General features: G+C 37.1%; 1 protein-coding gene across 4 annotated transcripts; it reads right to left on the minus strand.

The window, feature by feature from the left end:
• Positions 1-250: 250 nt before the first annotated feature.
• Positions 251-27,279, minus strand: Atg17 (autophagy-related 17). Of its 4 annotated transcripts, XM_028300007.1 has the most exons (24): positions 27,078-27,279; positions 26,284-26,440; positions 25,812-26,002; positions 25,362-25,603; positions 22,591-22,718; positions 20,835-21,049; positions 19,822-20,030; positions 18,790-18,972; positions 17,847-17,912; positions 17,269-17,441; positions 16,657-16,843; positions 15,454-15,737; positions 15,164-15,220; positions 14,072-14,201; positions 11,942-12,474; positions 11,398-11,644; positions 9,841-10,011; positions 9,223-9,341; positions 8,591-8,747; positions 8,098-8,235; positions 7,091-7,205; positions 5,420-5,506; positions 4,131-4,362; positions 251-3,803 (listed from the first exon to the last, which is right to left on the minus strand). In XM_028300007.1, the coding sequence occupies exons 2-24, from the start codon at positions 26,349-26,351 to the stop codon at positions 3,674-3,676; spliced, it is 4,062 nt and encodes a 1,353-aa protein (XP_028155808.1). In that variant the 5' UTR covers positions 26,352-26,440; positions 27,078-27,279; the 3' UTR covers positions 251-3,673. The 4 variants fall into 4 exon arrangements, with proteins under 4 accessions (XP_028155808.1, XP_028155817.1, XP_028155826.1 ...); XM_028300016.1 differs by lacking the exon at positions 17,847-17,912; XM_028300025.1 differs by lacking the exon at positions 5,420-5,506.
• Positions 27,280-27,854: the final 575 nt, after the last annotated feature.

Consider the following 27,854-nt stretch of genomic DNA (forward strand, 5'->3'; position numbering starts at 1 on the left):
TCGCAAAACATTCCAAAAACTGTCCATATGACACAATAACATGACATGATCATAATTTTAACATGAACAATCCTGCAAACTAAAATTAATTCGTCAACATGATGAAATCGGTGAATCCTTGTGTCCAGCACACACACAATATCAATAACTGTTACCCTAAACGTCAGCTCCTTCACGAATGGCATAATACATAAAGTTCATCATATCACTATGATTGAAACAAATTCGGCTGCTATGTTAAAGATCATTATTAGCTCATCGACAACTATTTACATTAACAATACACGAATCTTTCAGTAGTGGCTAACCTCCGCCGAGACACGAGTCGCAACGATCGCTCGTGCCCGAGGTTTTCCCACTCATTCGACTGATCGAGTATCAATATTGATTGCGAGTCGCCATAGTCAGGTTAACAGGATCCATTAACATTAATCCCCACCCCCAGATTAAGCCATAATCAAGCTCCAGCAAGCCATCCCACCACACTTACTCTATAACCTGAAATCCTAACTATGACAACGAAAATCAATATCGAATTCACGAAAAAACTTCGATCGCCGAATACCGCTTGAGCCGAATACGACGAACAGTTTTATCAGTACAAAACAAGACTTAATTTTAGTGTAACATGTGAATTACGTTCTTAACAATAGGCCCTAATATTAATTAAAATTAGTTTGCTTTTATAAGTTTTGTACTTACAAAACTATTCGTTGGGAGTCGAGGAGAGCACAGCACGCACTATCACAGCAGTCGGCGGGTCGCCGAGTACGGTGCCACTAACCTTATTTCTTTACACTCGGGTTCCGCAGAAACGAGGTCGGTGGCACTGGTAGCCCCACGTTGGGCGCCACTTATAATAAGGCCACAAAAAAATTTCACACGAAGCGATGCTCTCATGTCTTAATTAACACAACATCAATTTGCGCTTCGACAGACGTGTTTACCAATTAGTCTGAAACGCTAACGATTTACCGGACGCAAATGGGTGTGCTATCAGTTCTAATCACAACTGTTTCAATACTTTCTATTTTAATGGATGTTAGAATACTTAGATTGGGACACGTTAAATTCTAATTCCGAGGAAAGTTGGATATCATCAAAAGATCTATGAAGAGCACTAATACTATTAGCTAGTGTCAAATCTTTAGGAGTAAAGGGATTCGTCGAGTTATTAAATCGAGATCGAGTGTTAAGCGTTATCATTGCTGAAGCCTAAAGAGAAATTCCTAAGACGAAGAACTGGAGTTCCACTAAATAATCACTATGACTTAGGTATCAAGATAGTAGACTTACAGGTAGGTAGGGAAACATTAAGCATGCGACTCTAAAGACGCATTGGGTATCGAACTCGATAATAAGTAGGCGCGTGGAAAAAAACGCTCTACAAAACGTAATGTCACTTGCACTGTGCACATGCACTCTCTAAACGAATATTTCAAACGTTGTACTTCTTTACAATGATCACAACATATAAAACGGTGGATTCCCTCAATTGAATTTGAATCTTAAAACGATACATTTCAAAGTCGATTGGATTCGTCATAGAGTGCTGTTTTAACCACGCCCAGTTATTACCAAGCACGTGTTAAATGTCTAAACACATCCTATTGCAAAGGCCAAATACAGGACCCGTGAATTGTAACTCGTTAATACTTTAAGTGTAACTTTAAATTGACGAAATGTCTTTCAACCTCCAGATACGATACCTTATTTAATACAGGGTGCAGAGAAGAAAACTTATTAAAAAATCAAAGCCATCATCTCGAATTCGTTGTCACTATAAATTTATGCGTTTTATACAAATTTTTCTTCATTTATTACAGTATTCTTCTTGTTGTTGTTGACAATCTATTTCTCCCATCCTGTATTTAAATTACTCACGAGTCCTGCATTTCACCTACAACTATAAACTCCTGCTATTATTATACTTCTCCTGAAGTTACGGACGAAGCTAACTTATAATTTATTCTCTCATGCAATCAATTTTGTGCTTGTCTAAATTATATCACCAATGCTTTATAGGTGAAATTATAATATTATAAAATGTAACGCTAAATCTGTTGAAATAAATCATTAAGACCAACTAAAATATAACACAACACAACTACTGTATAGAAATAATAATAAATATGAAATAGATCAAAATATAATTCCTATAAAGCTTTTAAGACGACTAAATAATTTGTACTATAGAGAAAAATCACTGTCCAATCGAAATATCGAAGCGAAGTCACGGCGACTTCTCGAAAACTAACATCATAAAGATCAAGTATAACATCTAAATGAAGAGTTCTTTTGGGTTTAATTTTTTGTTGTTATCATGAATATTGATGTAAATAAACTTCATGAAACAAGCATTTAAACAGTACCCGCCAAAAATAGTATACTAACTATGAGTTCAACCTCATAAACACATTTTTCTTTTTAGATTACATGACGTGAAGAAGGAGAAAGATAGTTTCGAAATATCGAAACTCTTTTGGCCATTTCTATTTTAAATCAATGTTTTTATAAGCCAAATGTATTTTTTGTCGGATACTGAAGGGCAAGGAACATTATACCCGATTCCGAGCAAGCATAACTTTTTAAATTTTGAAATACATCATGTATAAATGTAAAGCCTGGAAGACATCGAATAGGTGGAATAATGCTCGGAAAGTAAAAAATAATTTACTCATACAAATAGTATGCGATATAATAAAGTAAATATACTCGTTATTTGACCGATATGTACCTATCATAGGGTATTTGAGTTATATATAAAAGAAATTGTAAGGTAAAAACTTCTCAACGGGTCCGTGCATTTAAAAATAAAATAATATAGTAAGACATTAGTAAAGCTATAATGCTTGTAATGTGTATTTGACATAAAAAACAAATACCCTAACACTATAATTAAACAATATCATATATTTTGTGATCCTTATAAAAGTGATGGGTTGGATCTTTCCAAAGGCTCCCGAAGGAGATCTAAATAAAATTATTTTTTCGCCCTTTACACACCAAACAAGGTATATCCTTTCTCAAGGGCTATTACAATATAAGTCACGCGTTATAATTGATTTTAATAATATACTCTGTTATAATCAGGCAAATGTAATAAGATATAATATTATAGCTATCCCGTATTATTTACTGCGATCGGGTATTACAATCGTTCTTATCCTACATAACCTTTAAAATCATTTAATAGACATCAGCATTATTAATTTGTTGTTTAAAGCAAATAACACGGAATGGCTCTATTTCAATATGACGTCGATCCCTTGTAAAAATTAAGACGAACGAATAACGAATTCGTCTTTTGTAAGACATAAAAATATCCTCTCACAGATTGGCTTAGACTGGTGTTGCTATATCAATAAATGTGAAGTGTTGCCTTGTGCACAGATTTCTATTTCATTCCCTCTTTTATTCGCAATACTTAATTATTATAATACTAGCCCCCTTATTCATAAAAAGTATATTAGTCTTATATCACCGTTTTAAATGTGTGATAATCACGAAACAATTTGACTGTCTTTTTTAGTAAATAAGGGGAGAAGTAATAAGGCCACCGGCCATATACAAGTATCAGGGTACATTTCCTTCGCTACCTGTCTGTGAGAGGCTTCGACCGGGGCCCCTAAATGAGGGGTTCCTTTGACCCCCCGGGGGAGGGGTCACCGTGTCAAGGCGTGGCCTCTTCAGCCAGCTCGGAGCCTTGAAGACCACCTCCACGCGACACTACAGAGACTGCTGATACGGTGAGTTCAAGGGGTTCTGGTACTACGCGGCCCACGCTGCATTCCATGTCGGTTCTGGAAAGGATAAAATAGTATTTTGAGCTATAAAGTAAACGAAATTATGCTCGATATGATTATAACCCAGAAGTAAAGCGAGCAGAAGTGGAAATGAGCTGTCCATATCTGCCATATTATTGAAACTGCTCTGCAAAAAGCAGTATATGACGACGTGATTTTGGTGAATTGACACACTCATCATCAAAGTAAATCAGCTTAAGCTCAAATTTTTGACAATGTGAAGTGACGACCACGCCGCCGTTATCAATCAACAGAAGTAATAGTGGTGGACATCCTTTGACTGAAATAATTATGATTAACTAGGTTGTTACAATAAATACTTACACTGCGCTGACAGTTGACAACTGCATTTTGGAGGTCTGCCACTGCTCACTGGCTTCAATCGAATCCAATTGGTCTTCCCCGGGCACATTAGCGCTCCCACTGGAAGCCGGCTCGCTGGTCGACACCGGTGAATCCAGGTTGATCAGAGTCGCCGTAGCCACCTCACCCACGCGACTCGCTTCGTCAGTGTTCGAACTGGTCGACTGACTTGTATCGACCGACTTTTGGATGTCTATAGAAAATAATACAGTATAGAAACATGAAAAATGTAAAAAGAAACATGCTAATTCCATTAGCAATCCAAATAACACACCCCCAACCGCCACCATTACCGAAACCACATACTACAATACTCATATTGAGCGATAAATCTACAAACCGATTATTCGTTGCCTGTTTTAAGATAGCTGGCACGTATGAAATTAACTTGACTAATGAGGTAAAGAAGCCCAAAATAGACAACTAGTTTTTTGTTGCATAAGATATAAGATATGTACTCTAATTATACCATCTTTTTATCAAGCTCTCGTGTTCGTTACAAATATTCATCCATGCCAGCTTGTTTAAAACAAACAATAGAAATCAAAAATCCACATAACATACATTATCTTCATCAAAATGTAATTATTTTTATTACCCAAACTACAATAGTACCGATTCACCCGACCGTCGTATCAGACCTATCAATAAAATTGTTAGTAGTGTTAGTACAGGGTTAATCACAGTGGTTAGTAAATTAAGTAGGTTAGTCGAGCAAGCGATGCAACGAAACGATAAGATGAGGTGAAGAGCTGACCTCTATTACTTTAGTTCTCGTACGTTGGAGTTACTCATTTAATTATTATAAATCAAATTGGCGACGAATGATATAAGGATGCAAATCGTGCGTACATCAGTCATGCGTACATACATCATTTAAAAAAAATCAGGGGAATTATCAGTTTAAAATTCAATTATTTTAAAAGTATAACTTTTTATTTATAATTGAAAGAAGTTCGCAGACAACGTGATGATTATTATTTTGTACATCCAACGTAAGAGTAGTATACAAACAATATACGCCAAATAAGTTGCGCGCGCGATGCTCACATATCTCAGTGATTACGTATTTTTTTATTAACATGTCATCAGATAAAGGAATTTTCAAAATGACATTTGGAAAGCAAGATTCTTTGTAACTGGCAATACCAACGTCAAAGTTGTTTTCTTTCTTGTAGTCAAATTGTCTACGTCACACTTATTTGGCGTATCGTAACAGAGGTGAGCAGGTGAAGACAAAAGGCAAAGACCTGGGGCATGCATGTAGGTCAGCCATTTCTTAACCGGCCGTTGCTCGCCCAACACGGCGAGCACGCTTCCGCGCATGGCATCTGCAACTGATCGCGCGCGCTTGTTAGACGCCGGCATATAAGGGTGGGAACGAAGTAAAATACAGCTTGATTCCTATTATGACAGCCAACTGGCTTGACGGTCTCTGAAATTAACTGCGCCGCCTGGCTTGGTGATCTAAGTGCCGGACAACAGTTCGAATCACACCGGGGGCATACATACATAGTGAAGAATACATAGTGTGAGGCACGAGTATTTTATGCTCGGACACATAAATGTAATCAATATTTATCAGGTGAAGAATGACTCTTGATGTTGCTGAGTCTATTTTGTACTTTGCTAATACAGTCGACATCACATCAGAATCTGCCGTGTTGAGCTTGATAGCACGTATCTTTCAAGTCCCACACATATCTTGGCATCACTGTCATAGAAATCAAGCCATATTTTACAGAGTAGCGGGTTCACATTAGACGGTCGCCAATTTAAACACTACACTATACATTGCAAAAAAAAATAATGTGTGAACCTACTGTAATACCCTTCGCAGACGGCGAAAAATGGTTAGAATTATTTGTTGGAAGTATAAATGTAAAGTTCGAATAACATTAAATAACTAAAAATTATGTTACAAATCTAGATAGTCCGCCGCCTGCGTTGGACAATAAAAGAAAAGGTGAAATGAAAAGAGCTACGATGATATATTTTACACATGTTGGAGAAATTTTTGTACAAACAAAAAAAGAAGAACATCCGCTGATTGACGTAGTCTTCTTTTAACACCATAGTATTAATGTAAAGAATTCATTAGGGTGTTGCCCTTGTGTCTGTGGGCCATAATATCTCAGATCTGGCCATAAACAAAATAAGAAAAAATAATGTCAAATCAGCGAATGCCAACTATTCACAGCGCCAAAAAGGGTATCAGCAAACAGCCTAAAAAGAGAAGAGATTACATATTTTCTATAGCCATTAGAAGCCACGACTGTACTTTGTTTTTTTATTGACTAAACTCAACTTAATCTATTCTATGATGTACCAAGAGCCTGGAAGTCGATTCCCATATGACCGTAGACCACGTGACTGGCAAAGAGAGGCAACAAACAGAAGCACATCTACACACTAATAGGTTGTGCGTACAACAAGCGTAACTTGCTAGTTTGTTTTTCGTATTTTTTTCACAAACTATATCAAGTAGGCAAGTAAAATAAAAAAAAATGGTTATGTTGTTTAAAATGTTAAGTGTAAGTATCGTCTCCACACTACATCTAAAATAAGAACCTAAAAATATACATAAGTATCTACTTTGTTGCAATCACGCTTTTTCACTTGACGACCAAATTGGCTAAAGTTATTTTAGGCCTGGTTTTCACCAATGCGGCGCGGTGTTCTGAATAACCAATCAGATTTCCTTCATTATTGGACAGTGAAATCTGATTGGTTATTCAAAACATTTCTCAGCTCCACCTTAGTGGAAACCGGGCCTAAAACAATCACATATTTTGTTAGCTACAGCCATACACCAAATTACTTCGTCATCAAGTGAAAAAGTGGACATTATTAAACTTATCAATACTGTACTTTGTGGCGTATTACGTGGGCGTGTATGTGTTATGTATGTTTCGACTTACCGGGCTTGTGGCGGTGATCGCAGCACGGCGGCTGCGCAATAGGCGCAGTGCGTGGGGGCCGCACTCGCACGCGGTAGAAACGCGAGCCACGCGGCATTCCGAAACGGTTGCCGCTCTGGACAACAAAAAGTACACAATTATTTGCTAAATACTAAGTATGAGACAAACATTACAAACTAAAAATTAGGTCATGACACCTGTCACCAAAAATTCACCGATATAAAAATAAATGGTTTAGCCTTGATCACACGTACCGAGTAAACGGGCGAGACAATAAAATGTTTACTCGGTGGAGACAATTGGATGAGCGAGTCACATACTCGAGCACTCGGCGTTAACTTCATTCACACCGAGTACTCGGCCGAGAGCACTGTCTCGCCCGTTTGCTCGGTACGTGTGATCAAGGCATCTGTCTGCTACAAATTATGCGGGTGTTGGGGCACGTCTGCTCCTATCGCTTCGTGACATAAGACTAAACGAGTGTGAGTGGAATGATTCTTCCACTACATACTTTATAGGCCGTTTCCAGGATTCGATCCTCGGGCGTCAGACTCAAATATAAGTCTAAAATCACAATGCAAACCAATATGTAGCTATTTTCATTTTACAGAGCCGTCAATGAGGGTTTTCGCGAATGAAAGATCCGCTAGATGGCGGGACGTGGATGTGGGGTCTGACTGCTGCGTGATTGGTGGATTTTGACATACCTGTCAATCATCATCATCATCATCATTTCAGCCACAGGACGTCCACTGCTGAACATAGGCCTCCCCCAATGACTTCCACATCGCACGGTTCTGTCAATCTGTCAATGTCATGTCAAAAATAACCAATCATGCAACATTTGGACCTCGCGTCTACGTATTGCCATCTGGCGGATTTTTCATTCGCGAAAACCCTCATTGATAGTAATCGCTTTGTTTGGATTGAAATGTAATAGCAATCTAAAAACCTTGCATGGCAAATGTCAGTACATATGTAAAAAAAAAGTTCAGGAGACTACTTACCTTCTTAGCATAACAGTACTCCTTAGAGTCGACTGTGGCGATAGCGTAAAGACGACGTTCGCTTTCGTTCTTCGCTTGTATACTGAGGTCTAGCGCGGGCAGGCAGTCGCTATGCACGAAGTACATTATTGGCGCTTCCTGTAACAAAAAATATATCAATTTATTGTCATCTTTGAACCTTGTTTAATTTGTTTAAATTCCAAAATAATAAACTATGAAATAAGAATATTTGATAAGTTGTATATGGCAAAAAATAATACTGCTTAAAAGAAACTACTTAGCTCGTCGTTTAGCTAATACCTTACGAAACATTAGCATAAAAAAAATCAAACAAAATTGTACTAGGACACGCGTGTGTCTCGATTTATACTAAGTGCCTTTTTAACATGAACGCACCTACATGTCATGGAAAATGGAATAAAATCAACATTTCGTATCACAAGATATTTCATGAAAATTCAATATTGTATTATTTCAAGTTTAGTTTTCTTGCCTGCAATACTGTGTAGTTAAGATGTGATGGATCCCATAGCACGAGAACTGTGTGCCCGGGCAGGCACGACGACAAGCTTAGCGTGCCCGCTGACAAGCCGTAGGGCGTGTGGCAGCGCGAGCGAGACCGCTTGCCTTCTTTCTCTTTTGGTGACGACCTGGAAACGGCAAAGGAGTTTGGACTTTATGTTCTAAAGGTTAAAGCTTGAAATGAGGGCTATCGTTTTAGCGCTCACCAGTTGGCGCCACTGTACTGTAGAGTAAGGTCCTGTCACTTGCTAGTCGCGAAGACAGTGGCGCCAACTTGTGAGCGCTAAAGTGGTAGGAGGACTATCGCATTTGCACTCATCAAGATGGCGCCACTGTAGAGTAAGGTCCTGTCAATCGCCAGGGGTGCCAACTGTTAAGTAAAAAAACGATAGCCCTCATTGTAGGCATTGCACTGGAGTTCAGTGTTGGAGTAATATAGCTAGATGGAAGACAGCAAAGGAGTTTGAACTTTACGTTGTAAATGTTAGAACTTGAATCTGTGGGTATATTCTGGGAGTGAAGGGCAGCAAAGGAGTTTGGACTATAAGTATTAAACATTAAAGCTTGAAATTATTGTCATTATAAGCAAAAGTTGATACAAACCTGCCATCGCTATCGTCATCCCTGCTCTTTTCAGCGTCGTCTGCTTTCTTCTCCAATTCCTTCTTCAGGTCCTGGACTTGTTGTTGCAACACTGCCTTTTCGTTCTCCAGTGTTGCAAACTAATAAAAACAAATTGATAGGATATAAATTATGAGTGTTGTACAAACATTCATCAGTTTTCAGTCTATTCATGACATTATAAACTAAAATCAACCGGTCAGAAAAGAAACACGATCAACAAGCAAAGAAAGCCTCTGACAAGCCTATCTAAGATGCGCGTCACGCGTCGTGATTAAATGTTATCGATAAAGCTTGTCGTGGCCCTAGGCTTACTGACAGAACATTATCAAATGTTTTTGGCAGCTCATTAACACTGACCCTAGGGTTGTGATTTCGCTAACATCATAGTGAAAGTGTAAGTGACCTGAGCGTCTCGAGCTGACGACTCCACTTGACAGTGTAACTGACCTGAGTCTTGAGCAGGGCGTCGTAGTCGTTGGTCTCGGGGTCGGTCAGCTGCTGTATAGTGTCGCGGTACTTGCTGCACTCCCGCGCTAACGCTTGCTCGCGGTCCCGAAGCGTCTCGAGCTGACGACTCCACTTGACAGTGTAACTGACCTGAGTCTTGAGCAGGGCGTCGTAGTCGTTGGTCTCGGGGTCGGTCAGCTGCTGTATAGTGTCGCGGTACTTGCTGCACTCCCGCGCTAACGCTTGCTCGCGGTCCCGAAGCGCATCAAGCTGACGATTCTTCTCAGCCAGCAGACGTCGTGTCACTTCATTTATCGTTGTCTGTGGGAATGGAGATAGGTTACAGTTACATACTATTTGCAAGGTTTGTACATGGTTTAATGTAGAAAAATTTTGTCCAATGACCCCAAGCTACCCATCCTTATCGCTCGCGCGTAATTATATTGCTGTCACGACTGTGCGACGGGCGGCAGCAGTGAGTGTGCGAGCGCGACAGCAATACAGTGTGAGTCACGTTAAAGTGTACATATGAAAATAGATGAAACTAGACCTATTTTTATCGACAAAAAAGAGGTCAAAAATTTTTTGAGATTTTTTTTTTATTTTTTATAGAATTTTTTTTCTTCCAATTACTTGTTGTAAAGAAAACGTAATAACTTTTAAATTAAGCGGTATATCCTGATAAAATAAAAACAGTAACAATGCTAAATAACAGGCAATACTAAAAAAATACATAAAATACACAAAAAAGGCCAACAAATAATAAAAAATGATACTTTTTGAAAAAAATCTGCTTTAAAATTCGTGTTTTTTTGGTTATTTGATAAACTTCTCCAAAAAATGCCCCTATAGCAGGTGGTTTTTATTACTTTGTATTATTCTCTATCGTATTATCTTTGTAAAACCAAAAATTGCATGTCTCTATCCCTATTACAACATTTGCTATGATCGTTTGAACAAAGGCCTGCCACAACATTTTTCTCCGCTACAGTTAGAGACAATTTTAATTTTAACTAAAATGCTTATTTTACTTTGAAATCTTTTGTTTTTATTTGAAATCTAACAATACGATAGAGAATAATACAAAGTAATAAAAACTACCGGTTATAGGGGCATTTTTTGGAGAAATTTATCAAATAACCAAAAAAACACGAATTTAAAAGCTGATTTTTTTCAAAAAGTTTAATTTTTTATTATTTGTTGGCCTTTTTTTATGGATTTTATGTATTTTTTTAGTATCGCCTGTTATTTAGCATTATTACTGTTTTTATTTTATCAGGATATACCGCTTAGTTTAAAAGTTATTACGTTTTCTTTACAATAAGTACCTAATTGGAAGAAATAAAATTCTATAAAAAAATAAAAAAAAATCTCAAAAATTTTTTGACCTCTTTTTTGTCGATAAAAATAGGTCTAGTTTCATCTATTTTCATATGTACACTTTAACGTGACTCACACTGTATAATTACGCGCGAGCGATAAGGATGGGTAGCTTTGGGTCATTGGATTACGTGCTCAGCGACCAAACTATAGTATATAAGTCAGTGCCCGAGTTATGAAAGCGTCACGGGAATGGTGATATTGACATATTATGGCGTGACAGAGCATACAAATCTGAAGCTTCTGAAGTCTCATAGACTTCTGACGTTTCAAAAACTCCCGTGTCGCTCCCATACTAAGGTACTCTATTGGCATAAAAAGTCTAACCTGCTTTTCAGTTTCTAGCTTAGCCTTGACCGAGGCGAGTTCGGCCTCCATCTTGGCCTTCCATTCGGCCTCGGCCTTCGTCACAGCATCCTTCACAGCCTCCTCTTTCTCCACCTCGGCGTTCTCTTTCGTCTGCATGACTATCGCGTTGTGGCTCGATATCTCGATGACGTCGGTTCGCTCGATCTTCTCTAAACTAGACTCGGATGGCGATCGGTCCATGTTTGTGAGTGCTACTAGACGGAACCTAGAAATGAAGTAGTTTGTTTTAGGATGAAGCTACACTAATATTTGTATTATAAGATAGGGTACATCATGCCGAAAAAATACTTGAAGAGAAACAGAGAATGAAAAACTGTATAGGAAATTCATTTAGCGGCCATAGTGCAGACTACATCACATCAAACTATCAATTTTTGTTGCCTATTATAACGGCATAAGAGACTTCAATGCATAGCTGTTTGTGTTGTTTTCATCTGTAGGTACAAGCTCAGTTTAGTTCGACATATTTGAGTAATATGATAGATACCATACAATTAATTACCTTGATCGCATTGATTCTATTTCAGCCTTATAATCCATGTGCATCTTCTCCTGCATCTCCTTTATATCTTTCTGTTTCTGAACCTCTATTTCTTCCAATTTCTTCTCGAATCCCGCTACTTCCTGTCGGGTTTTCTCTAACAAGTCTTTTGTACTTTGGTGTTCGTTGTTTAACTTTTCTATTTCTTTCTGGTGTTCTAATTTTAGATCTTCCATCTCTTTCTTTTGATTTTCTATTGCCTCGTCTTTTTGAGTGAGTGTTGCTTTCATATCGCTTAGTTCCAATTCGTGGTCTACAGTCAGCCTTTGTGTTTGTTCGCGATGACGAAGAGCAATTTCTTGATTGCTTTTCTCCCAAGCTTGAACTATTTCTAAGTACCAACTTTTAATAAAGTTCTTCTGTTCATCCGCGTCTGTTTTTAGTTTGGCTAATTCCTCCTTAATAAATACCATATTCGCTCTACATAATGTACACAGTTTTACAAGGAACTCCTGTAGTTTGTCTATATTAATTTTATGCGTGTCCATGTTGTCCTGAAAATAAACAAAAAATATATAGAGGCAAACCGTTATCGTCTCAAGGCAGAGTATACATATAAAGATTAAATTGTTATGGCATATAATACTGCGACAATAAGCTGAAGGATGAATGATATAAAATGAGACACGTAACAATACTGAAAAAATGGAAAATAAAATACAATGTTTCATAATCATGCGATAACAAAAACGCTAATACGCTACAGCTTATACGGGGCCGGTGAAACGGAGCAACAAAAACAATTCAACCGACTTTGATGTCATTCCCACGTTATACTATAGTATAATAGTCAGTGCTTGAGGTGTGGGCTGTGGCACGTTCTTAGGTATACGTCTTTTTACTCAGGTAGATTGAAAAGTCGGGAGTCACCAAATCTAAGAGCAAACATGTTCAAGGAAACATAATTTGCCCACAGAAAATCTTTAAACCGGGATTTGTATATCATGGGTAATGGGTATAAAACATAAACATTAGACAAGGTAACGAAGTCGGTTGAACGGTAACTACAATGCTTCCTCCTGAGAACACCTAATGTATCTATTCTGGGTTGTCAACAGCAAAGATTAATGTTATTGTATTTAAAGTAAAACTCGTCCACTTTAACATACTTATTAAAAGTACGTTACAAAACAGATCTGTAACGACCGATCTTAGCGCAAGCGCATTTAAGCACAAGATAATCGTTCTATTTTTTCAAATTCCCAGAAAGAATACAGGGTGTGACTAGAGCGGCAACATACAGGGTGCGTGTCGACCTGCCGTTCGTCCCGGCCCCACTCCAAGCTGGCGGGAAGCGACTCGTCGATGTAAAACTCAGAGCTCTCGAACTCCTCCGCGATTGCCGCGAGACGCGCTTCGGTCGGCGAGACCGCGACCGCCATCTTGTTTGGAAAGCATGCCACGTCTCACAAGTCACGAAATAAGAAGACGGATGTTATGACGATATTAGAATTGTTTTAAGCTGAAACTACTGTTGTGGAATACTGGAATGTATAGATAGAAATTAAACATAATCGTGAAAATTATCACTTTAGTTTGCTAGAAACTATGCCCGCGACGATTAATTGAAAAACAAGCCTAATTGATTCTGACAATTAAATTGAGAAGTTTTAAAAGAAATGTAGCAAAGTGAATTAGTTTAATGAATAAGATGTAGCGCATGTAACATGGTCTAAGATCGAAGTCGGTTGAAGACGGTTGAAAATATCACGGAAAATACGTACTTAGAGTATAATGTAAAAGACACACGTGTTGTATTATGTATTTTAAAGGTGTTTAATTATGTAGTACCTATGTATGTATTTGTAATTTAATCTATAGGTAAGTTTAGTGCAATATACTTGACACAGAAACTCGCGAGTATGTTCGAAGTTCGTTTTAAACAAAAGACGTCCACTGATGGCCAATGGAATCCCTTAAGAATCACTACAACGACCACTTAAACCTATACGCCCCGGGTCCAGGCGCTTCACCAGATCGTCAGTCCACCGAGCGGGTAAATCCTACCTGAAGTAAATACTACCTATGGTCAATAGTATCTAGGGTAAATACTACCTGCGGTAAATACTAGTAAGTAGTAAGTGTACGTACATCAGTAATCGTGGCCGCAGCAGCTGTCTCTATCTCGCAGCTGGTGGCGGTATCGTGACGCATCCTCTGCTGGGAAGACTGCCCACTCAGTCGCTCGAACTCGCCCGTCTCGGTTTCGTCTTCTACATCTCTGTTAAAAAATAGAGAAAACCAATGTACAGTCGCGGAATGAAAAGGTTCGTCAGTTTTCAAATTGATTCCTTCAACGAATCGCGAGCACCTTTTGAAACTATGTTACAGAATAATCTCGAGTTAGAGAAAATAATCTTTAACTGTTCGTCAGTAAAGTTCAAAATTATTCAGATCAAAGTCGATTTATCTTGTCAAGAAGATTATTATGATTGATAAACTAAATAAAACCTTCTTGTTGGTTCAACCTGCTATTGTTATTTCTATATAAAAAAAACTACATTTTGTAACATTGCACAGATGGAATAGAAAAATAAACAAGCAAAACCTTATTCGTTAGCAAACGTCATATTTATTTAAATGTTAGCAGCTCTGTTTCTTGCACTGTTATGTTGGCAGGTTTGACTCTTACAGTACCTAGTGCAAGCGAAAACCGACACTAAGGTGACGAACCTTTTCATTCTGCGACTGTACCTAGTTCGAATTTCTAAAATCCCATTATGTCGTAATGTCAAGATTGTTGGGATCAATCTTACTAATATTATAAATGCGAAAGTTTGAATGTCTGGATGGATGTTTGTTATTCTTTCACGCAAAAACTACCGGACGGATTTTGATGAAACTTTACAGTACTATTCTTTAAAACCCAGAATAACATATAGGCTATAATTTATGACGTTTTGTGACAAACAAAATTTCATGCGGATGAAGCCGCGGGAAAAAGCTAGTACTCAATACTTTATTGCTTAACGACAACAATTTTATTTTGTCACACAAGTATAGCTTTTTAAAGTAAGTGAAAACAAGATTGTGTTATCGTAGTAGCGCATAATATGCAGTTGTTTTTCACTAGACAAATTTAAGGGCACCTCTAGTGATTGATGGAATGGAATATTTGAATCATTTACGATATCCAAAAGATGCTAGGTCACAGAAATGCAGTAAACAAGTGATTGTACTTACTTATCAAGGTCCACTTGCACATAAGCTTCTTTTTCTTCATGCTCTGAAGCGTTTAACCTTGAAACAAAAAGCATTAGTTATACAACTGTTGAACAAAAAAGTAACAAAATAGAATCCATACCATTCTATCTACGCGAGCTACGGCATGATCAATTTTTTTCATTTTTTTTTCTTTTTGTATTCATTGTTTACAAAAGCTACTCTTCCAGTTCGCAATAATTCAAAAATTTACATTTTTATGTGTTATCTCCCAATGTCAAAACCAAAATCTATTTGGAAAGACTACAAACCTTTGCCTGAAGAATCTGACCACAGATTCCATGTCAGAAATAGGCACGTCCTTCGCCAGATTCGGGAAAGAGGTTGCGATATACTCCACGTCTTCGTCCGACAGTTTCGGAAGTCGCGCGTCGAATTCCGGAGGCACTTGGGTCGCGAAAATAGGCGGTAAATCCGTCATCCCAGGGAAGAGGCTTTTGAGGAAGTGTCCGTCGAAGAGGGAGTTGAACTCTTGACGACGAGTGACCTCCTCGTCGTGGATTTTTAAGAGCTTCGCTGCGAGGTCTGCTGCCCACTAGAAAAAAAGGATACAATAAATAAACTTAGGAAAAGATGCTATAAATAGAACTAGGGGACTTGAATACACATTAATGTAAAGTATCCACTGCAAAAACATGACCCTGTTTTATGTACTAGAGGCATGTAATTAATCTAAGATAAAATGTACGCGGGTGTATGGAGCACGTGCCGACTCTAGACGTCCGACGCAGGCATACTATTTTTCGATAAAGACACGCGTGTTTTAGCGGAGACCATCGTGGCGCATAACTTCTGATACATTTTTCGGTGGATCTAGGGTGGTCCTCCTCTCTCCTAATTGCCGTGCCCTAGAGGGCCCATAATGTTCTAATTTTAAGTACATAATGGATGCAATAAAATATTGGAAGTTGCATGTTTCGTAAAAAATAATGGTAATCTGTTTAGAAAACGACTTGAAGTCAATAATCGAAACCTAAGACATGCAGAAAAACTAGTCTTTAATAGTGCACCTAAACTGACATTCTATATGAAACAATGTAATGCTATGTGTGTAAAAATTTTCAATGCCATACCTGATGACTTAAAGATATTACCGAATAAATTGTTCAAACGTAAACTTATGATGTGGCTGCTTGAGAAAATACATGATTTAGAATGAATTATCATGAATAATATTAACTACTTATTTACCTCTCAGTGTCTTGGGGCAACTTAAAAAAGTACATTCTGTGTTTTTATTATTATTTAGGCAGCTAAATACTGCACAGTATTTAGTACACCATTTTCTTTATTTTCTTCCATTATACACAAGAATACTCGTGCGTGAGTCAATGTTCGCTCGTATGTGAGGCCTTGTCGAATAGTATCCTGTAGGTGGGCCATCGTGCGTGTTTTGTTTTCGATGTAAACTCGCGGAGATGAACAGGCCTGATAATACTAAAGACGAAACGTACCAATATATGCGCCTCCGAGAACGTCCGCCTCCTAGCGACTTCGTGCACAGCGCGTACGAACACCGCGGGCGCTTGATGCAACTGCGCCACGATGCCGAAGTACCGCTCCAGGCGGTTGAAGCACTGGAACGAGAGCATCGCGTGCGCGTCCTGCACCGACATCGAGTTCTCGATCTTCAGCACCGCCCTGTGGATAAAGAGAGATACATCGATGACAATTTTATTTACACAACTGACCGCGCACATCACTATTCGTAGAGGGCACGGGAAGAGATCATGTGCTTCACCGCCATGACACTATAATATTTTTGGGACTTTGTGCGTGGCGTTTTTGTGTGCACGTGTTATAAATAAACAATAGAAATTCGTTTTTTACGTTTCGTCTCCACTCAACTTTAGTAGAAACGGTTGAGCAGAGCAGAGAAGCGAGACGGAAGGAAGAGGGAACGAGTGGACCTTGTTTTAAATTAATAATGCCCAAATTTATTAGTCCAACTCGCAAGAAAGCAAAGCAGTTTAATGAAATAATACACAAAATATAGACTAAAGATTTTCCCTAAATTATTGCAGAAAAAACATCTACATTGTAGCCGATAAAAAGAAATTACTCACTCTAATCTCGCCCGCAAAACTTGCGAGAGCTCCTCCTTCGACTTGGCGATGCGCCGCCGTCGGTCTACCAGCGTCTGGTGGCCCTTCAGAAGCTTCTCAAGTTGGCAGATGTGGGACTGCACTAATGTTGGCAGCACTGACGGGTCCAACGCCGAGTTTAGGCGGTCGCGGTACTGTTGACCAAAGAATAAATAATAAATAAATATTTTTAGATAATTTCCTACAATCCCATACCAAGCAAACCTTTTTTTTTATGTGATAGGAGGCAAACGAGCAGACGGATCACCTGATGGTATTTACGACTATTGAAAGAATTAGAAGTAACGATGACATGCATAATGAAATTAAGAACTAGGTAGCTTCCTTATTTACAAGAGTATTATCTGAAACTAGAGTAAATATTAGTGCATTACAATATTCAAGGATAAACAAGACAGAAGAATGAAAGGTTACGTGCAGGTGAGGTGAATTTTGCTAAGATTTATAAATAGTTGACTATTAATATGTAGCATTCATCAACTTATAAACTCAATAATATCAAGATTTCAAGCCTCAAAATGTCAGAACAGAACCCTTACCTTAATCAACTCTTGCGAATTCATTCGAGAGTACCTTTTCACTGGCAGAGCTTTGGTCACGTTCGTCTAAGATATCGAATATGAAATGTACAGCAAATGATAAATAAAAAGGAAATGAAAAATAATGCTTTACTCCCCTGTAGTAGGTATGTATGACTTTTATAAAACTTGTAAATGCTCCGTGAGCACTGTGAAATCTAAAGAATACATTTTACATACCACAGGAAAGTATGCACTATGCATGTTTTAGTAGGTTAAAAGATTTGACATTTTTTAAGGTAAGTCTAAAGCAGATTACTGAACTGATTCACAAATCGTCACACACTCATCCATTATAATTGTTATCCTACATTATCCTTCTTTTTATCAGTCAGGACCTTTTCTATACTTATTAGTACTTTTCTGCTAAAATATTTAAAAACTTCACATCTAAATCTAGTTGGCAACTCTTAAGATCCTTTTACTCGTATTTGTGAGATGCTATGAATAAACGTCAGTCAATAAATAAGAAATTAGACCATTAGTAAAGCGTCAAGTAACGTAAGCATAGATGGTGGTGTAAATAAAGCAGAATGAGACAAACTACGAAAGAGTTAAATTAGGATATTATGAAAGAAGCAATTCAAAATTAAATAGTCAAACGAAGTTGTATTGTAACACAATCAAAACACAAATTGCTATGTTACCATTACGTTTTAGTTATTATGATACTTCATCGTGATTGCAATAATGCATAAGTCTGTTTTAAAAAACAATGCTCAAAACTTGATTCAATCTCAGTCAGACATTTCTATGTCTATAATATAGAATCTTCTATGCCTCAATTTTGGTCTGAATATGGAAGTTCAACCAATGAAAAGTCTCAAATTGAATGTGGGATTGAGCTTCATTTTATAATACAGCCCATACGATCATACTTCATCATCAAAGATACACTTCATACCTGTATCAAAGAAGCGGCCTGGTCGTGTTGATCTCGCTCCAATTTCTTGACCTCGCTGAGGATCTGGTCAAGACCGAACAATCGGTCCTCGATGCCCCGAATCTGTTTGAGACCGTGGTCATTCGCGTACTGAAGGATGTGGCACAACTGGTCTTCGTGTTCCTTTAGTGGTTCTACGTCGATCTGGAATGATTTTAAAAGATTTAAATGAAATCAGATAATACATAAATACTACATATTTGCACCATTAAGGTACAAAGCAAATTATTTCTTCCCTATGTGGGCCAGTTGGGGCCAAATGGGTATAACTGATAGTACTGATACACATCTGACTGAATAAAATAGACACATTTATCAACGTTTACACATAAACATTGTCATACTACATCATATACTAATTTAATTTCTCCCCAACGGGAATGGAATCCATAGAATTTATGACTTTATCTATGGCATACATGGAGTTGTTTTAATCCGAAATGCGTATCATGAACGTAACAATATTTTAGCTACGCATAAAAATGTACGCACTAACCATAGGTACGTTAAATGGAAAGTACTAAAACACAATCGATGCAGAGCGAATTTAACCTTATAACACAGTTTGATAACTATTTATGCCTTTTCTGATAACGTGGATTGTTTATACTCGGGTGTACTCAGATTTACCAGGGTAATTCCCTTCTGGCAATAATCCAGGATATTCTATAAGGATACTTTATTCCCCTGGGCAAGTATCCATAGCTTGTGAAGACAATTACCAGGGCAAGTCCCTTCTGGAAGTACTTCAGGATATCCTGTAGGAATGCCGTGTTCCCCTTACACTTACCATATCCAGTCCTTTCTGGTACTAGTTCAGGATATCCTGTAGAGATGTCTTGTTCCCCTGTGTTGTTGCTGTATCTAGTGAAGTAGCGCATGAGTACACTTGGTCGAAAGACACAAGCGCAAAAATACAAGTGCGAAAGGCCATTTGCGCGCATGGACACTTGCGCGAAAAGACATTAGAACGAAGGACGTTTTTAGACTTACCAGGGCCAGTCCTTTCTGGCAGTAGTCCAGGATATCCTGTAAGGAAGCCTTGTTTCCCTGGGCCAGTATCCAGTGGAGTAGCGTAGGGTCGTCTTTCTCGTACAGATGGGCTTGGAAGGTGACGCCTTCGTCCGACTCTTCGATTTGCTGCTCAGACTCTGAAGAGTGCACGACGTCTTTACATGACGATGCATCTTTGTTTTCGAATACTGTAGACAAATTATTTAGACATTAATACAACAATCCATATATTATTAACCCGTTATTAACATACGTTTTACAACATTTGGCATCAAAATATAGAAAAAAGAAATGTGTATAGAATACTGATTCAAATCACAAGCATATTGTAAGATGATGTGACAGATTAGATGCTGTCCTTGAGATCACCCTTACTCCTTGCGAAATAAGATCGATTTTCGCTGTGACGCAGTGACCAGTAAGTTTAATATCCTAAATATTCAAACCCACAATGGACGCGAAATAAACAAATGCGTAGATATGGGCTAAAAAAGTTACGCGCTACCAACGTAAACAAATACTTTTAGATGTTAAATTCTTGTTTTTATAACTCCAAAAAGACAATACCTGTTTTCGTTTTACTAATACAAACAGAAGTTTGCGTACCTCTTATTTTTGTCCTAGCACTGAGTAAGACATATTAATAAACGAGATTACGTCATAGGATGCACATATTATTGAATAGCCAATTTATTTTGAATCTGTCCATGCTAAAATTCTGAACAGAATGAAATTTCGAAAAGACGAAAAAATTTTATTTATTGTGATTTAAACAAGACCTTGTACGGTTCTCAGCTAAAACGTGAACAAATTCGGTGCGAAAATGGGAAAAGTCCGCGTATTACACAAATATTGTAAATACACTTCGCAGCAATGTAAATATAATACCAAAGATAGTACTTTACAGTTATCATCATCATCATTTCAGCCGTAGGACGTCCACTGCATCTCGCGCTTTCCTACTTTATACAGATAAGTAATATAATTATTACCTTCTTCCTCAGACAACTTCAGGGCTTCCACGCCAAAGTCCTGGCAGGTTTTGGTCTCCGAACTGTTGTCCAGGGGATGGCTGACTCGGTATGGGTGACCCTCAAAGTCTGTCTCTTCGAACACGTCAAACGCCGAGAACCTGTGCGCTTCAGCGTTCAACTGTAGTGCGGGTAGTATGGGAATCTTGCCTAGCGATTCTAACACTTCGTTGAGCCTAAAAAGTAAGAGGTAAATTGAAATAAGCAACGAAATTAAAAGGGACAGTAAATGCTTACAGTTAAGGCATTGTACTGCTGATTCGAGAGGAAGTGAGGTCGTCGACCGCTGGAATATTGTGGTGAACCCACCCTTAACCTATCACTATAAACATAATAATTGGCTAACCTGGAGGAGTTATACCACAAATTACTAGTAATCTTTAAAACAATACATTTACACATACGGAAAATAATACATTCAACTGAACTTCAAGTCCTTGATATTTGTTTTATTTACATACATTCAGCTGCAAACTATAACATCAGCTGGCATTTATTATTGATTCTATAATGCTTATCGCATTTGGCTTAATAATGTTAATATTTGTTAACGATCACGTTTGTTGTGTCGAGAAACTCAAACTTATGTGACATTACATAATTACTATCAGTTTCCAATAAATGTAATAGATATGTATTGTTTATTTACAATCATGACTTCATTTGATTTATCTTAGTTTGAGTCGAGTATTCTTGATAGTTATTTACAAAAGGTGAGAAAGTTAATCTGTTTTTAAAATTAGCTTTAATTTAAAAACAAACAATATTGAGTAAATAAGTACAGCAAATACGTCACGCTACACTTGCATTTAAATAACAATAACAGCGTGTTGAATACTCATTACTACATAGAAAGATACGGTGAATAATGATTTGAGATGACCGCTATATTAATAGTTATATTCACTCAACCGTCACCCGTTTGTACTAAAAATAGAAATCACGGTAGCGATACATTAGCACTTTGAATTCATAGCGGAAACAGAAAGCGTCGGATACGTCCAACTTTTCATAGCAACACCGCATAAATAGATGCGCTATTTTTAAAACCAGTTTTGTAATGCATAGACCAATGCATGGGCAGCCCCAAAAACGTTGAAACGGGCATTTCTTACTTATAATATTGTTTGTTACCTCACCCTATTTGGCTCAATACCAATACTTCCCCGTATGTAAGGTCGGTAGGTCAAGATTACTAGAGCAAATAGCGTTTGTACTACATAATAAACGGAATCTATCAAACAACCATTAAATTACGATTACGCTAACTTGTCTTTGTTGTACATTTTTATATTGTACGATATAATTTTATTCGTATTGAACTACATTAGATTCTTAGTCAAGGTTGCGAAAATTTCCGCAAGTTACCATGTATGGCGTACGGACGGCGGCTAGAAAAACTACAGTTACTAACGTAGCATTTTACGCATCTTAGCTTGTACTACCGGAAGGTCAAGCGCTAATGACCCAATTTAGTTAATAGACCGAAATCTACATAATAAATTAACTATTGCTACTTTTGTACTTTGTACAACTATTGTAATGTAATGTGAATACTGTTTTGCTTTGGTGAGATTTTAAACTATGTGAAACTATGTGTATTTTTATGAAACAGTCTCCAATTGCTCTAAATATGAAGCAATACCAACGGTACCGAACTCATAGTTATAATTTATTAATCATACATAACATTAAACTATAAGTGTGTGTAACTTACGCATTCAATTTCTCGTGATACTCGTCCTTTTTTAGCCGGTGTTTTCTGAATGACTCCTTGAAATTTCTAGACCTCTCGCAGAACTCATTGAATATGTCTTCTAAATTGGCCACAACAGCTGCCCAACCCTGTGGAATAAAACGTCATATAACCAAGTTACTTTCATACATCGATGCATAATACGTCAGTATAGTCCTGCAGCTTAGTGGTTCGAAGACAAAATTATCTTTGATGGTTTTCAATTATTGACACAAGTGTCATCCACCCACAAGGTTGACTGAAGAGTTCATAAAGGTAACAGGAAGGCGCTGGATGCAGGTCGCTACCAACCGCGCGATATGGAAATTATTGGGGGAGGCCTATGGTCAGCAATGGACATCCTGGCGATTTGCACGCGTTGGTTTGGTTGAAGCGTTACACGTGCGCAGAGACCGCACAAAGAGGACATAATCGAATAACGAGCAGGGTTAACGAATCCTACATCAGTAATATGGGTCGCATATCGCACGCGTGCAATTAAACAGACGTGCACGGACTTTTGGCGTGATCCGATTCCCCAATAAAAGCTATCTTATCTAAGGCTAAGCGTACGCTACCTTGAGCATCAACTGGATGCGCGTTTGATTCATCAATAATCATAGAGCCATCTGCATATCTAGACAATAGCCAAAGGCAGCCGATTGGTATAGCAGAATTAGTATGTACGGAACCCTGTGGCTTCTTATATTAGGTGTTCTAGACGCTACTTTGCAACTAAATTATCTGATGTGCCGTCGACTGTACTTAGATGCTTTTGATTAAATACAAGATCAAAATAAAACGCGTTGAAATCACAAAATTAAGGGTCCTGTATTTTTGTCAAATTTTTCTATTAAGATAGAGCATTCAAACTCAAACGTGTACATTCATACAACAAGAAAACATCTATGAATTCTTAATTAACAAGGATTACAAAATTTGTTTTTGCGGTGTTATGACGGTAGTACCAAGAGCTTGAAAATAAATTTCATTATTAATGCAGTGTGGCACAACTGGCAACCTTCTAGCACTACTGATTTAGATTTTTCTGATGAAAGAAAGCTAAATCACAGTTTTATAAGCTACTTTTATCTCAGCTTTAGTGACAGTTCTTTAATTCAGAAATAGTAAAGCAAGCACGCAGTTGTGCACGCTATGTTTCCGTGACAACAACCGAATCTATGCGGGCATTTAAAATAAAATAATCAACAAGAATAGTTTTATTACGATGAGAGATAACATTAAGATGCACACGCATCAATCTGTAAATAACGCTGATTGAAATAATTCAAAAAAAAGATGTAATCGCGAGACACGATTATAAATTCGAGCATTTTAATCAGTTTGGTAATCCGTCAGCAAAGCGACCTTGAAGGAATAGTGCTCGGTCTGCCTTTTGTCTGGCCGAGATATAATTTAAAAAGAAGTAATTGAATGTAATAAAATATGTATTTTTGTCAGATAAAAACCTGGATATAAATGGTCAAATGAGTAATGGATTATATCGACGAAGTTTAAAATAGAAAAGACATCTCAAGTCATCAAAGATAATAAATACTGTTTGTTGAAAACCAATAAATACCTACGATTGATAAACATTTATTTATAGAATTTCGTACAATAGCTAACACGTATCTATACGGAAGTAAAGTATTGTTGTAAATGTAAATAATTAATTGATAAAACTTCTGTGAAAGGCGATTAGATTGGTCTGTCCAATTTGAACCCAAAAAAGGTTAACAGAGCAAGACCATTTTGTGTCACACAAAACCTGTAATTTTATTTATTGATCTCTTTAAAGAGCTATAATACAGTTAATTCTGTCCAGTGCAAACTTATCAATCAGTTCAATAATTAATAGGTTCATCATGTACAGTCGTCAGATACATTTTTGTTGCAAAACAGCCTGTATTGCGACTAGATAAGCCACTGAGTTAGCTTGATGTGCCTCCGCACGCTAATATCGTATCAACTGGCCAAATAAATGTTCGTCTCGGCGCGCACGAGCGTATCACTCGCCATGCGCATGGGCAACTTTTAGTTGTACCTAACTTAGACTTGTTCGAAACAGACAATGAATTTTGAATTTTTACATATCACTCAGGTTTTATCATCATAGGTATTTATTAGTACGTAAATAATATAATATTATGACATTGCTACTTCCGTAATAGCGTTCGTAATTTACAATTCGCACAATTACAACCAGTTAATCCACAAAGCGTTTATAAATGACAAATTAATGTGTATCGCCTTAAAAACTCATCAACACAAAAACATTATTACCTGGAGAACTTTCACTTTATTGCATCAACCAAATTAAGTGCTGATTACATTGTGATAAAATATTTATTCGTTTGAATATTGAGATGTTGCCTTGGTATCTATCAGGTATCAAATGCTTATTTAATGTTTGTAATACATCTATTTACAAATACCAAAGTGAATGAAAATGTCTGGATATTTGTTGCTCCTTCATGCAAAAAGTACTGGACGAATTTTGATAAAACTTTACAATGCCACAGCTTATACATCAGAATAGCATATAAGCTAACTAAAATGTTATAAATTAACTTATGGTATTACATTCTCGCATTTAAGACAGTGTGTTTTACCTTTATGCAATACAATTTTAATAAGGCCTTTATGAGCCACCCTAGACTACATTTACACTTAACGTCATGTGTGATTACGGTAAAATACGTTATCTGCCATTTACAGTATAAGAAACCCTATAAAAAATAATATCATACCTGATGCTGCAAATGCTGTTCATGGACCAGCTGCTCACAGCTTCTGGAGACTTCATGTGCCAAGTCGCTGAACTGTTCCGCAAGTTGAGTGCACGCCATCACCGTGTGGACAGTTGGGCCCTTGGAGCGGCAGTTCTCCACGAGAGACGCCAGGTCTGCGATGGACTTGCCCTCGTATGTAGTGCGCCCGTCGCCACGGAACTCCGGCTCTAACTCTGGTATCGGGCTTAAGTCGCTGCATACTAAAAATTATAGGGATATTTAGTTTTGCCTATCCTATTTTGAGTTGTACTACAGTTATAGTAGCAAACAGTAGCAAATACCAATTTCAATTTTATTAATCCACCTGAATTTAAGTCACTTGAGAGACAGACTCTGTATGACAAATAAAAGATGTGCTTTGCAACAGCAAAGTAAAGAACAAACAAGTATTATGAGCTTCATACTTACTTGACTGTTTAATGTGACTTTCCTTGACTGAAGGCTTGCTAAACATGTAGATAGGATTGGTGTCAGTGCCAGCACTGTACGAAGACACCATGTGGTCTGACTGCAAGACCTCACCCCCACTCACTAGCAAAACCAATAAGTTTGCTGGAATCTTGGTTCTCTTTTCTATTGCAGCTTTCAGACTGGCCACGCTACAAATAAATAAAAAGTGTTCTATTTTAATAATGTGTTAGAACTTAGAAGACTTGGCTTAGTTATTCAAACTATTTTTAACTTTTACTAATAAAAACTTACACCCATTGAATACTGTTTTAAAAGGACATTTCCATACTAAACGTCAAACACTATTCGACAAATAAATACAATTATAAACTTGAAACTTTAAGCACTATAAGATCAGAATATCAACACACTATATGAATACATATTTTTAAGTACCTATGTAAAAGCATACAATTTATACACCACCTACCTCTGTAGTGTGAGATTCATATCATACATGGTCATCTGACCAGCGTCCACGTGGAAAATGTACAACATTGTGGCGGTTTTCCCTTTCAGTGTTGCATATAAAACTAGTGAAGCAGTTCTTCGCTACCGCTTATGTCTAAAAGTATACTCCATGGAGTCTACAACAAAAACTATTATTGAACAAAATGATAATAAGGATTCAGTGCCAGTAGTACAAAAGTACATACATTCAAGTAATTTTTTGGCATGAAAATAACTTTTCGTAAGAAACTAAGATCATTAACATACAATATTAACAGCAAAATCTTGATATTTACTGTGGTACCTAGTGTGTGGTATTTTTGCCATATTTTTTCAGAATCTATCAAAAATAATTTTGGGGAAATTGACGTTTTCAACAAATTATGATATATTTACTAACCAAATCTTAGGTCCTTAGTGACTTACAGTACAGGCTTCTAATATTTATTAATTGAAGACAACACTATAATCATCAGAGAATTCATATTAAAAATGCTGAGTCACGAAATAATTGAATAACAATGCAAAATCTCGACATAAAAATAAATCACACGCAAAAAACACTTCAAACAGTTTTGCGTTAATTAAGTAATTTGATATTTACAAACATTCGATAATTTTAAATTACCATAAATAAATAATAAACTAATCATTTACTTAAACTATAAGTAATATCAAAGTTAAACCAAAAATAATACCACATTCAATCATCAAAGTGTAACGTGTTGTTTTTTGCGTTTGAAGACATTTCAACAACAAAGATTTAACACTTACAAAAACATACGCTGAAAATCACACTAGGCCTCTGCAGGCCATCACAGTTTGTTGCATAACATCAAATTCGAAGCGTGATGTTTCATTTAGCAATATAATTCAGTAGATTTTGAAGAAAAACAACACAATAATTAATGCACTGATTTTGTATCAAACCCTTGAGGTCATAATACCACCATTGCTCGATAATCAACTCACTCAGCTGACATTTGTGGGGTTACCAGCTCATAATTTTTTTTGTACAAATTTTGCCTCATTATTTGATGAATTTGGTGTTAAGATTTATTTGAAAGAAAGAGAGAAAGAAAGAAAAATTGTTTATTTGGTTCAAACATAGTAACTTTACACAATTTGGATAGTAATTATAAGTAAATTGTTGAACCAAAATGGCTCCTACTCAGCTTGTATCATATTCCGTAAAGAACATGATGCTGGTATTTATTTTATTTAGTTATTTGGGAAATCAACGGATACACATTACTGGACATAATTTACATTATTAATTTATAAAACTTACAGATTTTCACAGAAATACAACAAAAAATTTAAGAGGTAGTTTTTGCAATTTTTTTTTATTTCTTGTCATTTTACCAATTATTAACAAAAAATCATTGTAACAAAAAATATTTCTATAATAAAATTTAAGAATGGATTTGAACTTGGAACTAAATTGCTTATAAAACAAAATCTTACTAATAATATTATAAATGCGAAACTTTGAAATGTCTGAATGGATGTTCGTTACTCTTTCACGCAAAAAGTACTGAACGGATTTTG

This window comes from Ostrinia furnacalis, unplaced genomic scaffold (genome assembly GCF_004193835.3).
Source record: "Ostrinia furnacalis isolate ACB-3 unplaced genomic scaffold, ASM419383v2 OfSCF0069, whole genome shotgun sequence".
NCBI lineage: Eukaryota > Metazoa > Arthropoda > Insecta > Lepidoptera > Crambidae > Ostrinia > Ostrinia furnacalis.

What these genes read in the sequence shown, in the direction of transcription:
- Atg17 (XM_028300007.1), bottom strand. Translation starts at nt 26,351, where the DNA reads ATGTTGTACATTTTCCACGTGGACGCTGGTCAGATGACCATGTATGAT. An exon ending in AAGTCACATTAAACAGTCAA is followed by an intron (nt 25,604 to 25,811) that starts GTAAGTATGAAG and finishes TATAATTTTTAG; the next exon opens with TATGCAGCGACTTAAGCCCG. An exon ending in AACAGCATTTGCAGCATCAG is followed by an intron (nt 22,719 to 25,361) that starts GTATGATATTAT and finishes TTTATTCCACAG; the next exon opens with GGTTGGGCAGCTGTTGTGGC.